The sequence below is a fragment of the Rutilus rutilus genome (genome assembly GCF_951802725.1).
Source record: "Rutilus rutilus genome assembly, chromosome: 20".
NCBI lineage: Eukaryota > Metazoa > Chordata > Actinopteri > Cypriniformes > Leuciscidae > Rutilus > Rutilus rutilus.
The window spans coordinates 11,088,761-11,104,982 of NC_140225.1; the positions used below are offsets into that span (position 1 = coordinate 11,088,761).

Here is a 16,222-nt window from a genome sequence, read left to right on the forward strand (position 1 = left end):
AAAGATACACCAGATAAACACTGTGGATAGGTTTTCCTCCTGTTTGCTGTCAAAGGCCCAACGTGATATTCTAGGAGATGTTTAATATAAAATCAGAGTGCCATGAGAGATCTATGTCTGTTTATTAGTGTTTCAAATGTGTTCAACTGTAAATCAAGGCCTAAATAAATACTGGAATTCATAAACATATTTATGTGCATGCTGTATATGCATGTACCACAGATTTAAAAAAAAATAAAAAATATTATTAAGGTATAAATATAAAATATAAATATATCAGGTAGGGCTGGGCATCGAGTTCGATACTTTTTAGGCACCGACTGAATTGCATCGATCCCATTGATTTCGATACTCTCATCAAGGTCAGAGAGCCAATAATCATTCAGCATGATTGGCGATGGCAAGGCATCAAGGAAAAACCCTTGTTTACACCGGTTATGCCCAATACCTAGGCTCATGTGTAAGCGTTCCAGCCCCCTTAGATGTAAAATATGTGGAAAAGATCAAAAGTGTGGCAACATTTCACCAGGCTCGATGCCAACAGCGCACGATGCAATATTTGCGACAAGATAATTGTTGCCAAGACCGGCAACACAACAAATCTGATGAAGCACTTGTAGCATCTGGACCAATCAGACACACACAACAATTTTTTTTTTTTTTTATGAATAATCCAGCAAACTCACTCTCCCAACAAAGGACTATGAAACTTCCCCCAAAACTAACATCACAAGTGAAGCTAACACACTGGCAGAACCCGGTGTCCTGTTACAGGACACATTGAGACTGATACGAATTTTACGACCCCCAAAGAAAATCTAGAGCTGTGACTCTCACTTAATTCTCACAGAGAAGGAAAAATAAACCCTGTTAATCCTATATATTCTATATATAACCACTTGAGAAATGTATAAACATGTATCTAATTATCCAATCTCATGATTTTCCTTTTATGTTGTTTGGCCTATGTTTTCTTGTAAACTCTAATGGGTTAATGTATCAGACTTTGCATATTATGGTTAACCAAAATCAAATGTGTGGCATGTTTGGTCTCTATAAACTCCAATCTTCGTCCCCCATTTGTTAATTTACATTACATTTAGCTAACTTTGTGACACATTAGTATTATAAGAATCTTGAAGATTCTTGTGTTAAACATCCAATCAAACTACATGTTCAAAGGCCTGCTTGAACAATGGGTCGTAAAGAAATTCCCTCCAAAGGAAAAAACTTCTTATTGGCTCACACACCTCCAGAGGGTGAAATGCTGACGTGAAGATGATGCTGAACTAGAAGTTTTCTACGTTTTCTAAGGACAAGCTTGTGCCAGGCTGCGGCCTTGTCTTTCCATTTCTCTCTCATGCCTTTCCGAGGTTCTCTCTCATCAAGACCACATCAGCAAAGATCAACTGGAGCCTCAACAAATTGCATCAAGACAGTTTAATTCAAATAGGCAAGACATGCAAGTATCAAACTTAGTCTCATTATTTGATACATTAAGTATCCTTAGCGCTTTTAAAGAAGGGAGTGTTAGAACTAAACTGATGGTTTGCTCAAGGCTGTTGATCTGCTGAATTCCAAACAATGCTATAATTTCTTGCTTTCCTGTATTCTGCTTCAGCTCTCTTTCTCTTGGTAAACTGTATGCATGTATGTATGTATGTGTATGTTAGAGTAGTTTAAGTGTTTAGTCTAGTTAATAAAATCTTGTTCATGTCACACGTAAAGTTGTCTGTGTATCAAGCTCATAACTGGAGTCACTAATCATTTAAGATTTTAGCTACTGCTCTTAGTAGTACTGTCAATTAAGAAAGACATTTCCCATGCCCCGGAAATGTACATTTCTTAGAGTTAATAAACAATGAATCCTGAGCGTGTCCCCGGGACAAACAGGTTAATTGATTGTAATATTAATTTACGACATTCATTTAATTGTATTAACTGATCCAAATATTAATAATCAATTATAACCAGTTATTACTGATTATTAATATTTCGTAGAGCTAATTTGCTACACACTTGACAGTGCACAGAATAAACTTAAGAGAGTTGCTCTGTCTTCGACTGCAAGAACTGGAGTGCATCACAAATGAACCGAAACTTAGCGTATAGGTACTTGCCTCACAGACATGAGAAATAGGCATATAGAAAGCTTGAAATATCTATTTTTAAGCGAAACCAATTCAAATAGAAAACAAATAATCTGATTATGTAATCCAGATGAACGGTCCATTTCTCTCTATAGGCTTGCGCATTCACTATACTGCAGAGATGACGAGTCAGCAACGTCAACTTCATCTTTGTAGTCAACACTGACACAGAAAACACTAGTTTATTAATAAACAATTAAAATGTCTCCTTGCTGTTTTTTTTCCCTGACACATTCATAACCATTAGGTTACTTTTGCCAGTGCATTGCGGAAAGCTTTATGCGTGCGCTTGAGCGTGAGGCATATGTTCCGCCCCCCTAGTGGCCTATATGAGTCATTGAGTCTGTAAAACAGTCAACAAAATGAAAAAATAAAGTAATATGTACTGCAATCTTGTTAAAATGGATTTCATAAAATTATAATCGGAAAAAAATATCGTTCAGGAACCGGTATCGAAGTCAAGGTATCGGTATCGGAATAAAATAAATACATAACGATACCCAGTCCTACTGACAGGCTCTTGCTCTCTTTGCCATCTCCACTGAAATAGTACAGATAGCACACTAGTCTGTGAAGAGTTTTTAAGAAAAAAACAAGTATGTTTGGCACATACTGTGCGTAATTGTGTTGTTCTTTATCAGAAATGTCCGCCCTCTCTCATAGTGCTAAGTTCTTTCTGTCGCTACGCTACCTCTTAATGTTTATTTTTCATCTCCACCTCTAATTTGATCATACTCAAATGTAAATAGTATGAACAAACACGGGACGAATTTGTTGTTTCTATTTTTAGATGCTTTTTTCTCCATCTCTCTAGGAAATACTGGAAAAGACCCACAAGGCTCTGAGCGCTTTGATCATTGTTTTAAGTCTATGAGCCCTGACACATTTTCTTCAGCAGATGAATCGTGTAGTTTCCTCTCATGTGTATGTCTCTCAATGAGTCATGTTCTTTGAATCCAGTCTACACTCCACCAGCTGATGTCTGGAGACCTTTATATCCACAAGGTTTTATGTTTCAAAGAAAGGAAAATGTACTGCAATATCAGGCTACTGTTTTTTTTTTTTTTGATTAAATGAAGACCAGCTTAAAATAAGCTAATTCTTCTGCAACACACATTAACAATGTGAAAGTGTTTGTGTAAAATAGATAAATACATAATAATTGCTAAAGTGTTCATGTAATACACACACGTATATATATATATATATATATATATACATATATGTATTACATGAACACTTTCATATTGTTACAAAACTGCTGTTCTTTTGACCTTTCCATTTGCCAAAGACTCCTGAAGATATTTAGAGGGAAAATAAACATTCCCAACTTAATATTTTTTAAAACTATTAAACAATCTCACTCTTACTCTCACTTTTACTCGAGCTATCTGTTCTACTCCATCCTGTGCTGAGGACAGCGTGTTCCAAGGGCAGACAGACGCATAACGCTCAGGGGCGAGTGTAGGGTGTGAGGCCAAAGCGCTTCGTCATAGCCTCCTAAACACCCAGATACTGACGGCGCTGGGAACAAACCCCCAGAACTGTCAGGATGCCTTAACACTGAAATCCGGTAATGAGACACGAGAGAATGAGGTAATAAGAAGAAGAGAGAGGGGGGGGGGGGGGGGGGGGGGGGGATAGTTGCAGAAAAAATAAAGATGCAGTTTAACCCAGTTTAACCTCCTGAAGAGTCTCCTTCAACATCCCTTCAAAGCCATCAGCACTAAAAGAAACAAACCAAATTTAGCTCAGACTGTTCACAGATACACTCTTCCTACAGTGAATCCACCTTGCCAAACAGTCTGATTTGAAGATCTGATCTATTTGCTGTTTTGATTGAATTGGTTTAGAGAAAGTTTTCCAATTCCTACATTTATCATTATTTTTAATCACTTTTTTGCCTTCAGTGCTTCATTCAGTGTAAATGGTCCTGATGTGAAACAGTTTGTTGTGTGCATTTTTAAAAGTTCAAACATTCCATGTAGACTCTCAATCAGGTTGGGAAATAAACTTTTGCCCACCATCCACAGTGGCTAAATGGTGAATTTTACCAGCTACATACAGCGTGTTCGTGACAATTGGCTGTTTATTAGTACTTATAAAGCACATATTAATGCCTTATTCTACATCGCTTAATCCTACCCAATACCTAAACTTAACAACTACCTTACTAACTATTAATAAGCAGTAATTAGGAGTTTATTGAGTCAATAGTCATAGTTAAAAGTTAGTTAATAGTAAGAATTGGACCCTAATCTCCTAATTTTTTATCAGAAAAATCACAATTCAATTCCCCCTCCCTACTGTGAACAGATCTGACTGTTAGCAGGGAATTGAGCTGTTTCAAAAAGCCCTGGGCATGATGGTTGACAGGACCTTCTTCGTCCATTATTATTTCAATTCATTTCCACAATGTCCTGCACAAGAAACTTAGTTCAAGTGCTTTCTAAGCTGATCCCTTCATGGATCTTTCAGTACTACAAGCCCACCCTGAAAGCTCACTCTTTGCTGTTTCCACTTTGTCTTTCACGCCATACTAAGAGTTTACGGGAACAAAAGGAAACACTTGGTGCAGTTAAGGAAGTGTAGCGAGCGAGAGACGTACAGGAGAAAGGGTAAAGAAAGAAGTGCACATAAAAGGAAGATGGAAGGGCCTTTTTAGAGGCAGAGGTAAAAACGGGCTGACAGCAGGACAGCTAAAAGCCTTGAAAAACAACTTGCTGGAGTCTGAAGAGATGGACAGAGCAAAGGGAGAATGAGACAAATGGACAGTTAGGAGAGAGATGGCATGGATGGACGCACAGAGTATAATGGAGAGAAAACAAGACAGAAAAAAAACGAACAAAAGATATGAGGAGTGTTGTTTGAAGCTCAGATTGATGTGCCTATTTTATGTACTATATACGGGACTGTTGAATGCTTGATTCTGATTGACTGATGAATGTTCTAAGATGTGCATTTTTTCCCCCAATTAAATGCACAGATAAGTAGTTCCAGGCAGGTCTTCACTGCATTACAGTTCCTTATCACTTCGCCAAATGATTTCAGTTATTTCAAAGGTCCTTACAGCCTACAACAGCAAATGAACCAAAAAACCCTACAAAGACATTGACCAAGCAAATAAATATAGTAAAAAAAATAGGATAAAAAGGAAAAACTATTTCCATGTTTTCCTCATGAAATTGCATTTCATTATCTATGAAAACCTTGCTCTTTTCCGCTCTCTCTCTCAAAAATGCACACAGTACAGACACACAGACGGAAACATTCACACACAGAAACTTCTTGTCAGCGCTGCCCTGCAATTTTATCAATAATATAGTTTCGCATCTGCAAAACTACATGACATTTCTCAGTATCGAGGAGCAACACCGAACTTTGTTGAGACCAATCAAGCAATCTATCAATCTCTATCTGCATATGAAGCCTCTGTTATCAGCTCTTAAATTTAGTTTTGGAATTAGAAATGGAAGCTTGGGATGAGATGTTTAAGAAATTAGTCCTACACACAGGAGAGTTTTAAGGACAAAAACCTGACAAATATCTTGAAATAAATCATCTGAACAATGTATTGAGTTGTGGTAAACGTTGTATATGCGAATAGCCTAATTGCCTTCGGGCCGTTAAACTATTTGAAAAATAACACACACACACGAGGTGTTTTTATTTGCTTGGTCAATGTCTTACATATAATAGAGCTTACATATAAATGAAGCAGTCACTTTTTATTTGGCCTTACTTTCCTAAAGAGCCTGTCATTCTACTACAGTACTTTCACAGCTCAAGTATGACAATGACAATTTATTTGTATAGCACAATTTAAAACAACAGCTGTTGACCAATGTGCTTTCCACATAAAATCACAACATTAAAACACATGATATGAGAACTTAAAAATCACATAAGATCACATCATTAACAACAAAAGATACAGTGTTAATCGAAAGCATTTGAAAATAAAAAAGTTTTAAGTCTGGATTTAAAAGTAAGAAGAGATGGAGCTTGTCTTAAGCTAATAGGTAAAGTATTCCAAAGCCTTGGGGCAGCGATGTAAAAAGCTCGATCTCCCCTACACTTGAGCCTCAATTTTGGGGTACACAATAGAGCCTGATTTGATGAGCGGAGGGATCTTGCAGGTTTATATTCAGTCAGTAGTTCAGATAGATAAGTTGGTGCTAAGCCATTTAAAGATTTACAGACTAGTAATAGTACTTTAAATTCTACTCTGAAACGCACAGGTAACCAATGTAGTGAGCGTAGAATAGGGGTAATATGCTCCCTCTTTTTTACACCACACAAAAACCGTGCCGTAGCATTTTGGACAAATTGCAAGCGGGATAGTGTCCCCAAATATAGTGAATTGCAATAGTCCAGCCTAGATGAGATAAAAACGTGAATTAATTTCTCAAGTTGGAGACCATTTAATAAGCAATGTTTTAATACTGTCTCTTATTTAAACTTCAGTTGGAAAAATGCAATTAGAGTTGGTAAGTTTAATCATTTCAAACGGCTCATTTCAGTGAAGCAATTCCAAACTGATTTAAAGATAAGTTTGGCATCAACACTCAAAATGTTCCTAAGTGAAAACACTGTAAATTGTTTAAAGGGGTGCTATTATGCTTATTTACAGGTGTCTAATTTTGTTTATGGGATCTACTAGAATATGTTTACAAAATTTGATGTTCAACAAACTCAATATTTATAATTTAAATAATTTAAGTTTTCACCCTCTGTCTGAACAGTCTGTTTTAGTTTTGGTTTCTTTAAAACCTGCCACATTTCAGATGTGACGTTAACTTTGTCATTTATAACCTCTGACCTGCATTGAACTGCATGGTTCAGAGAGCAGTCGTTAGAAAAATGGTAAGAACACAACAAAAAGTTGTGGTTGTGAACAGCTGAGGAATAGTGTTAAAAATACATTTTAACTACTGGGAAGAGCGAAAAAAGGAAACACACTACTAATACAAATGATCCAGGCCTCGTCCCCCTTTTTTTGTGTATGCATTAGGTGGGAATTATTTAAATGAGGAATATTGTGACGTGTACGTGCCTGGAAGAAAAATATTTAAGACTACAATTGAGGCATTTTAGGTAGTTCAGAAACAGTGCTTGCTGATATTGTTACTGATATAGAGAATAACCTTTACTGTTTTCATTTAATTGGGCCCTAAACATTTTGATTTGGTTTTGCAGCAAAGCAAATTAAAAATGTTTAGATCTCATCAAAACACTGGAAAATGTAAAAAAGAGATCTATTTTTTTAGCTATATGGCCCAGCCCTAACACAAACTCTACATGTAAATCAGCAAGTGTGCCTCAGATTTGACTTTAGACAGAAGCAGGGAGAGTCGGTGCCAGAGCAGTAACTCACGCAGGCAAGTGTTGTCAGTGAAGAACTCTGTGAATCTGTCGCATTCCTCTTTGCTGTTGCCGCTGCTGCTGCAGTCGCAGAATGGAGACACGCTGATCTTGGGTGAACGCAGATAATTTGGGGTCATAACCGTACCTGGATAACAAAAGAATACATGTTCCAACATTCTTTAGGAATATTGTATTTTAAAAATTAAAGCATCAGGTTCAATGCATTGATGTGTGCCTTGTCATCTTAGATTAGCTGTTATCTTGTTCTCACCGAGCTTTCTAAAAAAATAATAATTTTGGTGCAGTGTGCCTCATAAAAACTATGCTGTGGGGATGTGACACTGTTAGCCCACAAAGTGAAACAGTCTCCCACTGGTAGAACAACAACATGAGCTAATCACAGATTAATAGCTGCACTGCTGTATTCCCGTGTGTCCAGCTGCTGTTTCTGTGTAGTGCTGCACACACGACATTGGGAAGACTTCCAGCACAAGCAACACATAAAGAACTAGAGAACAAACACGTTTTCACATAGGCTTTCTCTATATGTATCTCAGTGGATTGTATGAAGAGAACTAGCAGTCACCCAGTATTAGTTATTGATCATATATCATGGTCTGTCTGAATACTCGATTCTGATTGGCTGGAAGGTGTGCAATAAAACTGTTTACAGCACAGGTAGTTCCAAGTCAGTTTAATCACTGTTCTATATTAATGTGCTGCTTTCATGGAAGCACACACGTCACTTGTACACAAAGAAACAGGAGAACAGAAACATGTTGTCAATGCTGCCCTCGAGACTTTTATTAATAAATTAACTTACTAAATCATTAATTAATCGCTACTGAATCGCTACATATATTACTCAGCAAGGAGGAAGTAACATTGCTGTTTTTGAAATAATTAAATCGAACATCAATGAAAGCTTTAGCTTGTCAAAGCGGGCAAATGGCCATGGTATAAGCGGGATAATTCATGTCTAGCTGTGCATTAAACGATTTGAATGCACTCCGCAGGCTCTGTTTCACGTTGGGGGGTTATTTGCCTCCACATTATGCATTAAAACGGTTTATTGCACAGCTACCCATGGATTATCTCTTAAAAACATACCTAAAATAAAGTTATATATATATATATATATATATATACCCCCCCCCCCCCAAAAAAATGGTTTTAAGTCAGTTATTTATATCTTTTGCTGTAGTGTGTCACTAGGAAATATCAGTTTACATTTCCAAACATTGTTTTTGCCATTAATTGTATTAATCCAGTGAGATTTGTGTATGCACAAGGAGTCTGACAACAGCCAGGATGATCTGATCTCACCGTCATCGAGTCCGTCTGTGATTACATGAAGAAACAGAAAAAACTGAGACAAACTAAATTCAGAAGAACTGCGGGAACGTCTCCAAGATGCTTGAAGAAACCTTCCTGCAAAGCTACAGTACTGTTAAAAGTACTGGCCACTTGTGTTGTATGCTGTAAAGTGAGAATGCTTTCAAAAATAAAATCACAAATTTAATTTATTTATGATTTAACTTCTATTAACTAATTCAAATCAATATATGGTGTAACGACCCTTTGCGTTTAAAACGGCTTTTGTCCAGGTACTCTTGCGCATTGGTTTTCAGGTAGCTTTGCAGGAAGGTTTCTTCAAGCATCTTGGAGACGTTCCCGCAGTTCTTCTGGATTTAGTCTGTCTCAGTTTCTTCTGTTTCTTCATGTAATCACAGACGGACTCAATGATGGTGAGATCAGATCATCCTGGCTGTTGTCAGACTCCTTTTGCACAGTACTGTATATATTTGCAATTTAATTAAAAATATTTGTTTACGCTGTACAGCATGAAAGATACACTTATAAATGCATTGTTTCTCAGATGTTTTGTATGAACTTGTTTATCCAAGTTATAAGACAGACTCACCAATGAGACCAGAGTACGACAGCAAGCAGTCAGCGTAGTTCTCCTTCAGACAACCAGAGAGAGAGCGGGGCTCAGACTGACAGTTAGTGAAGAAATCAGCCAGACGAGACCTGAAACACCAAATACACACTTTATATAGAATAGTTATCACCTTTTCTTGACATCTATTCTGGTACTAGCAACATTACTTTATAATTAAATACTGTTCATTATAAATGAAATAAAACATATATTGCCAAATATGTGTTTGTAAAGCAAACAACACACACAGTTCTTGGCTGTTAAATGTGTTGGAAGACTCTCAGCAGCAGTCTGTCGTAGTGTTAAGGACGGAGAAGGAATGTGTAAATGAATGTGCTGTGCCGTGTGTCCTAAGACACATGGTGTTGGAATAGTGTGGGATCTTTGCACAACTAAACAGAAGCTCTTGGTACAGCTAGGGGCTACACCTAGCATCAAAATTATCATGGGTACATAAACAGGATAGATATAAAGAGAAAGACAATTAATGACAAAAAAAGCGAGCAGAATGGAGAATGTGAACTGTACAGACCCGGAGCACAAGTGCAAATATATTCCATTTATTTGTATAAGTGTCTGAGTGTGCCCCCAGAATGCCAAGCGGTGGCTCTTCTGATTGAACAGGGTCATTAGCTATCGCTCTCTCTGTGCCTAAAGACGTTTGCTTGGCAAAACTACATCCACGTTGTGCCAATGAATCCTTAACAAGCCACTTAGAGGACTCTGGGGTTGCTTCCTTCCTGCACAAACCAGATTTAGGGCTGCAGTTTTTATTGCTAGACTTCAATAATCACCTCGATTGTCCTCGCAATGTGCTCTCCTGCCTTACCTTAATAAACACTTTATTTCCCAATAGATGCAGCTTAGCTGCTCAAGGCCATTTCTGTCCCTAGTGGTGAATATGTGTTAATACAGATGGCGTGTTATTACAGATGACATGTTGTGATCTTGCCTCTCAGATTCAGTGATGCATTTCTTAGCACCTCTAAATAGCTCATTTTGCACTGCCATGTGTTAACACACACAAGATAAGTGTTGCCGTGAAGTGTGGATGTATGGACTTTACTACTATTATGTATTGAAATGCTTCTCTTTTCTGCAGTTTTGTAATGTAATAATATAATAAAAAAAATGATATACTATTATAACAATTTAAGTAAAAAGCAGACTTTATTTTATATATGTAGTTGTGTTCAGAATTATTGTTCCTCTTGGTAAATAGTTTATTATTTCATAGTTTATCCTTTTGATCGATCATCCAAAAATGTACATCTATGAAATCTAACCTTTCACTGAAGTAAAGTGTTAATGATTTATTATTTTATTAGAACTTCATTAACCTAACAATATTAAGAAAATGTTCAAGAGAATAACATTTTAAGTTGCCTTTTGTAAACCAGTTCAGACCTGCAGATGTAGTTGGTCTTGCATGATGCTTGCAGTGTCAGGCAGTTGGGCCTTTCCTTGTCCTCATATGAACAGGCTGGCACGATGGTCTGGCGTCTGCGCTCAGAGCAGGCCGACTGATCCCCAAGAGGACACGGGCAGAAGAGCATACCGTAGCTGTGCTTGGGCGGCACCTTGTCGAAGAACTGTCGCAGGGCCTTGTGGCACTTCCGTTTGTTGCAGACTTCAGCCGTTGAGACTCGACTTGTGCAGGGGCTTATGTAAGCCGAACGGTATTTCTTACAGGTGTCGTTTAGGTTGCAGGCCTTTGCTGCATTCAAGCAGTTGTTCTCCTTTGCTAGCGCAGGTTCACCTGCAAAGACAGAGAATACACAATATAACTAAAATGAATTGGTGAAGTGTGTTCCCATTGACTGTAGTGTACAGTATTTAACAGTGTTAAGTTTGACAGCAAACTTTGATTTAGTTTTAGTCATTGTCATATTTTAGTAATCTAAACTGTTTTAGTCTAGTTTTAGTCAACTAAATATCATAAGATTTTAGTCGACTCTAAAATTTCCAAACTCATTATATACTCTTTTGAACATCCAATACAGACAGATTTAACTGCTTTGACATATAACATGTCTTTATCTTAAAATTAAATAAAACCACATCTCATAAAGAAACAAGAACATGTTCTTCTTTTCAATTGATATATGGATTCTTTATAACAAAATTGCATTGAACATTCTTCAGTCTTCCAAGCAGACATATTTATTTGCATACATTAAAAATAAAGATTAAAGCTATTTAAGTTATTCAGTCAAGAGCATTGAGTGATTCTCTTTTTCTTTTGTTGTTTGATTAACATTAATGACAGACAGCAGCAGGTTTATTAGACTGCTGTCACTTTAAGGCGAATACTGTACACGAATCCAAAACACTGATTCACATCCAATATTCTCCCAACTGTTTACGTTTAAGACATAACCGACTGTTTACGTGAATACTCGCCGAAACTTTTGTGTGTATTAGTCCATTCAAGCGTGAAAAGATGCAAAAGAGAATTAAATTCAGTACTCGTACTGTCTGAAATTCGGCTTTCTGAAAGACGTACTGAATTGAGCTCTCTTTCGCGGCGTCATGCTTTTTCAGATTTATCTATATGTCTGCTCCTTCTCCCAGATGTTCACACTGAATGTTTTATGAGACATGCAGCAAGTGTATGCCAACTTATATCCCGCAGGGTAGATCAGCACGTTACAATTTAATTGTGCTAATCAGAAGCCAATAAGAATCAATAGCCAATTACAGACACTCTTTTTCTGTCAATCATTTTGCAAGTCTTTTGAGGCGGGGTTTTGCAGAGAGGGTGTGTGGTTGAAATTGGCATAATAAGCAGTTTACATCACCTTTAAATCTGTAAAAAAATAATAAAGAACGACAAATATATGTAAACTTTTAAAAGTAAAAAAAAATAAAAAACATAGATTCCATAAAAGAAATAAAAAAAGAAAGCAGAACAAACAGACAATGAAAAACACAGTCTGATACTATCCACAGCTCTGAAACCCCTACTCCACAAAAAAAAAAAAAAAAAAAAAAAAATTCATTTGAATACCCCACGGCACTGTCAGGCATGTGAATTAATCATCCCTATTTCTGCAGGTCTGCCAAAACACAGAGGCTGTTTATAAGGAACCTGTTTTTTGTTTTAGGCTGGTTTTTTTTTTATGTTAAATGAAACAGTGCTCGTCCCTCTGGATCCCTGCAGCCTAAACAAACAGTCATCTTGGCCGAACAGGGGAGTCATCAAAGCGGCCAGAACGGCTCTTCTCTCGCCTGTCAGCTGCGGCTAATTGCTGGCTTTCTAGCACATTCCACCATTAACTAACATTTCTGGAGACTTGCTGAGCTACAGCAGCAGTTTGGTTTATAATGAGAGCCAATTAAAAACAAGAGATGGGTTGTATTAGAGCGAGGGTGGAGCGTACATGTGCATGTGTGTGTAAGGCCAGTGCTAATAAGATGGCTGTCTTTAAAGGGAGCCCAGGAGGAGACTATCCACAGAGCCTCTAGCAGCAGGAGGTGATGTCATTTGCTCATGTAAGTCATGTGTCATGTTGGATTAGACCACTTTTCCACAATCTCCAACATTAGCGTGCAATACAATTGTCGCATTTCGCCCCCTAGTGGCAGTCGCACAGAAGTTTTTTAATTGTTCGTGAAGCAGCCGTTTACCTTCGCTTATGTAAAATGAATGAATGATGAATGTATGAATATATCCACACAAAACAAATAGGCCTACACCTGAAAGAAAAGCACAGTAGGTTTTCTAGGGCTAATCAATGTAAATTATTATGTAAAAATTATAATTTCTGCCCATTTTACAGAAATAATAATTAGTAATTCTCACCTCACGCTCATAGTTTTGATTATAATGTATCACATTGGGTCACATGTGGCCTAAAAAATTCCCATACGCAAGAACTAAAAGATTAAAGATTAAAATCTCTCCATTCGAAATTAATGACAGTCTGTATTTGTTGGACATAGTGAAAAAGAGGCTTCAAATTGTGCACAATGCAAAGCAAAATGTAGTAACATTTTATCAAAACGTATCCAAAGTTCTGCCTCTGAAATGCCTTAAATAATGTCATAAATCCCTATTTACCCTTTTAACCCCTTCCAATACCTGACTTCTAGTGGCATGTAGCTTTTCATGATCTAATCAATTCCTGTCCTGGATTTTTTCTTGTTGAATATCCTGCTTCACTCAGAAATTGTGTATGTAAAATGGACTGGTAACAGTTTTGCGGTACGCTTCTGATAATGATGCACAATAATAAGTAGATAACTTAGATCAGTGCTGAGTGATGACTGTCTCTATAACAAGTTAATGTCAGTCTGAGCTGAAGTCAATAGCATAACAAAATAATTAAAAAGTTTGAGGTCAGCAAGACTTCATAAAAAAAAGAAATAAAAAAAAAAGAAAAGAAATTAACAATCAGCAAGGATGCATTAAAGACATTTATAATGTTACAAGAGATATATATTTTTTTTTAAATGCCGTTCTTTTGAACTTTCTATTCATCAAATAATCCTGAAAAAAAAAAAAAAACTGCATCAAGGTTTCAACTAAAATATAAAGCAACAAACCTGTTAATATAAAGCAACAAGAAATGTTAATTGAGCATTTATCAAATAATTGCAGCCTTGGTGAGCATACGAAACTTCCTTTCAAAACCATAAAAAACACAAATCTTTAAATAAATATATATATATATATATATATATATATATATATATATATATATATATTTATTTAAAACAGTAGTATATCAGTAAGATGCACTATGACTCCTTGACCTTCCATAGAACATTGTAAAACAACACCGCTCCACTCCATCTGTTAGCGGTCTGGACTGTAATTCAACACACACGCACGCACGCACGCACGCACGCACGCACGCAAGCATGTACACACATTTAACATCTATCTGCCCAGACAACATCTGCCCATTCAAGCCCTTCAGCACAGAGAAGTCTCTGTCTCTCTGTTTTGCTCTCTAAGTGCTTATGGCTTGGGTGCTTATCTTTGTGTGGAAGAAAAAGTGGAATGCAATCTCGCCTATTCATAAACAGTGTGATGTTCTCAGTCAGAGCATCAGACATGCACACAAACTTTCACACAGACACTCAAAGCCAAAAAAAAAAAACCTCTCTGCCGAGTTACACTACTGTCAGATGTCATCATCAAAAAAAAAAGAGATTCTCTGTGTGTGTGAGTGTTTGTGTGTGTGTGCGATGTGCCCTTCTGATCTGATGCCCTGAGGCTGACAAGAATAAAATACCTATTCTGTGGCTTGGCACAAAGGGCTTCGGGTTGAAACAATCCTCTACAGCTGTCTGCATCTTTCACCTCTTGTATGAACCCTTAGTACCAGATGTCACACAGAAGAGACTGACCAAATCACACATGAATGAATGAATGAATGAATGAATGAATGAGGCATTTATATAGCGCTTTCATATGTACTAATGTACACCCAAAGCACTTTACAATCCAGTCAGGGGATCTCTCCTCAACCACCACCAGTGTGCACAACGGCGCCAGTGCGCTCACCACACACCAGCTATAGGTGGAGAGGTAAGAGAGTGATAGAGCCAATTCAATGGAAGGGTGATTATTAGGAGGCATGACTAGCAAGGGCTATGGGATGGAATTTAGCCACGACACCGGGGTTACACCCCTACTCCTTACGAGAAGTGCCATGGGATTTTTAATGACCACAGAGAGTCAGGACCTCGGTTTAACGTCTCATCCGAAGGGCGGTGCTTGTTACAGTATAGTGTCCCCATCACTTTACTGGGGTGTTAGGAACACACACAGACACACAATCCATATAACCAGTGTCTAACATTTACACTCGTCAAGCACCACATAAAAGTAAAAAGGGGCTATGGCGGGTAAATAAAACATATTTACTTGCAGTTAGTTGGTAATTGTGTGAAGAACTGCTATATAATACAAGGTTTAAACCCAATTGTAATAGCAATTTGTTTACTAAATCTACTAAATCTGTGGGAATTAGTAAAATGATGCTCAATACAAGCACTATTTAACCGGAGCGAATGAGACGCGTAAGTGAGAGGAGGCGGATGTGTGTCAATTCACCATCGGAGAGAAGATAGCGAGAACGCGCAGCTGGTGTTTTTGCCTGTGCCGCTGGACACAAAACGGACCAGCACGGAATTGGAAAGACGTGAGACTGACGGGCCGGTCACCGGTACGGGCTGATCATGAGGAAAATCTTCCGATTCCGGTCCCTGCCTAGTCGATCAGTGCATCTCGAAATCACACATTCACCCAACACCTCACACACACTGGACATCTTGCCTGGTAGGTAGAGCACGAACCCCCTCCCCTACTGTGGCTCATCTCTGATAAAGCCTAAAATTGATTAGTGTCTCCTATTTCCTTCCTCTTTTGGCTCTAATTTTCAATTTGCAGGAGAATCAGTCTGAATAATGACCTTGAATGCTATTAGCAAACCTGAGTATTTACAGATCTGCTTCTTGTGTTTTATTTGGACCTCTGTTATCATCTGTTCTTTCCTTGAGCCAGTACAATAGTGATCCTGACAATAGTGAACTGTGGGTAAGTAACGTTTTTTTTTCCAGATTTTTTTTTTTTTTCATTTATATTAATTTACATTAAACAATAAATTGGAGCCTTAGTGCAGCAGATAGAATGTGTGTTGTTTAGAAGGTGGAGCTCACATTATCTCACAGGTTTGTGTTCCTGTAGCAGCTCAACCTGCAAAGTACATGTAAGGCACTAGCAACACCAAGGACATGGGTTCAATTC

At 37.6% G+C, this 16,222-nt stretch overlaps 1 protein-coding gene across 2 annotated transcripts in view; it reads right to left on the reverse strand.

The window, feature by feature from the left end:
* Positions 1 to 16,222, reverse strand: part of gfra1a (gdnf family receptor alpha 1a) — an 80,490-nt gene that overhangs the window by 6,186 nt on the left and 58,082 nt on the right. For both annotated transcript variants that reach the window (XM_084390798.1, XM_084390797.1), the window contains 3 exons: positions 10,870 to 11,221; positions 9,442 to 9,551; positions 7,528 to 7,662 (listed from right to left, as the gene is read on the reverse strand). In XM_084390798.1, the coding sequence (XP_084246924.1) occupies positions 7,528 to 7,662; positions 9,442 to 9,551; positions 10,870 to 11,221 (597 nt within the window). The remainder of the gene's footprint in view (positions 1 to 7,527; positions 7,663 to 9,441; positions 9,552 to 10,869; positions 11,222 to 16,222) is intronic.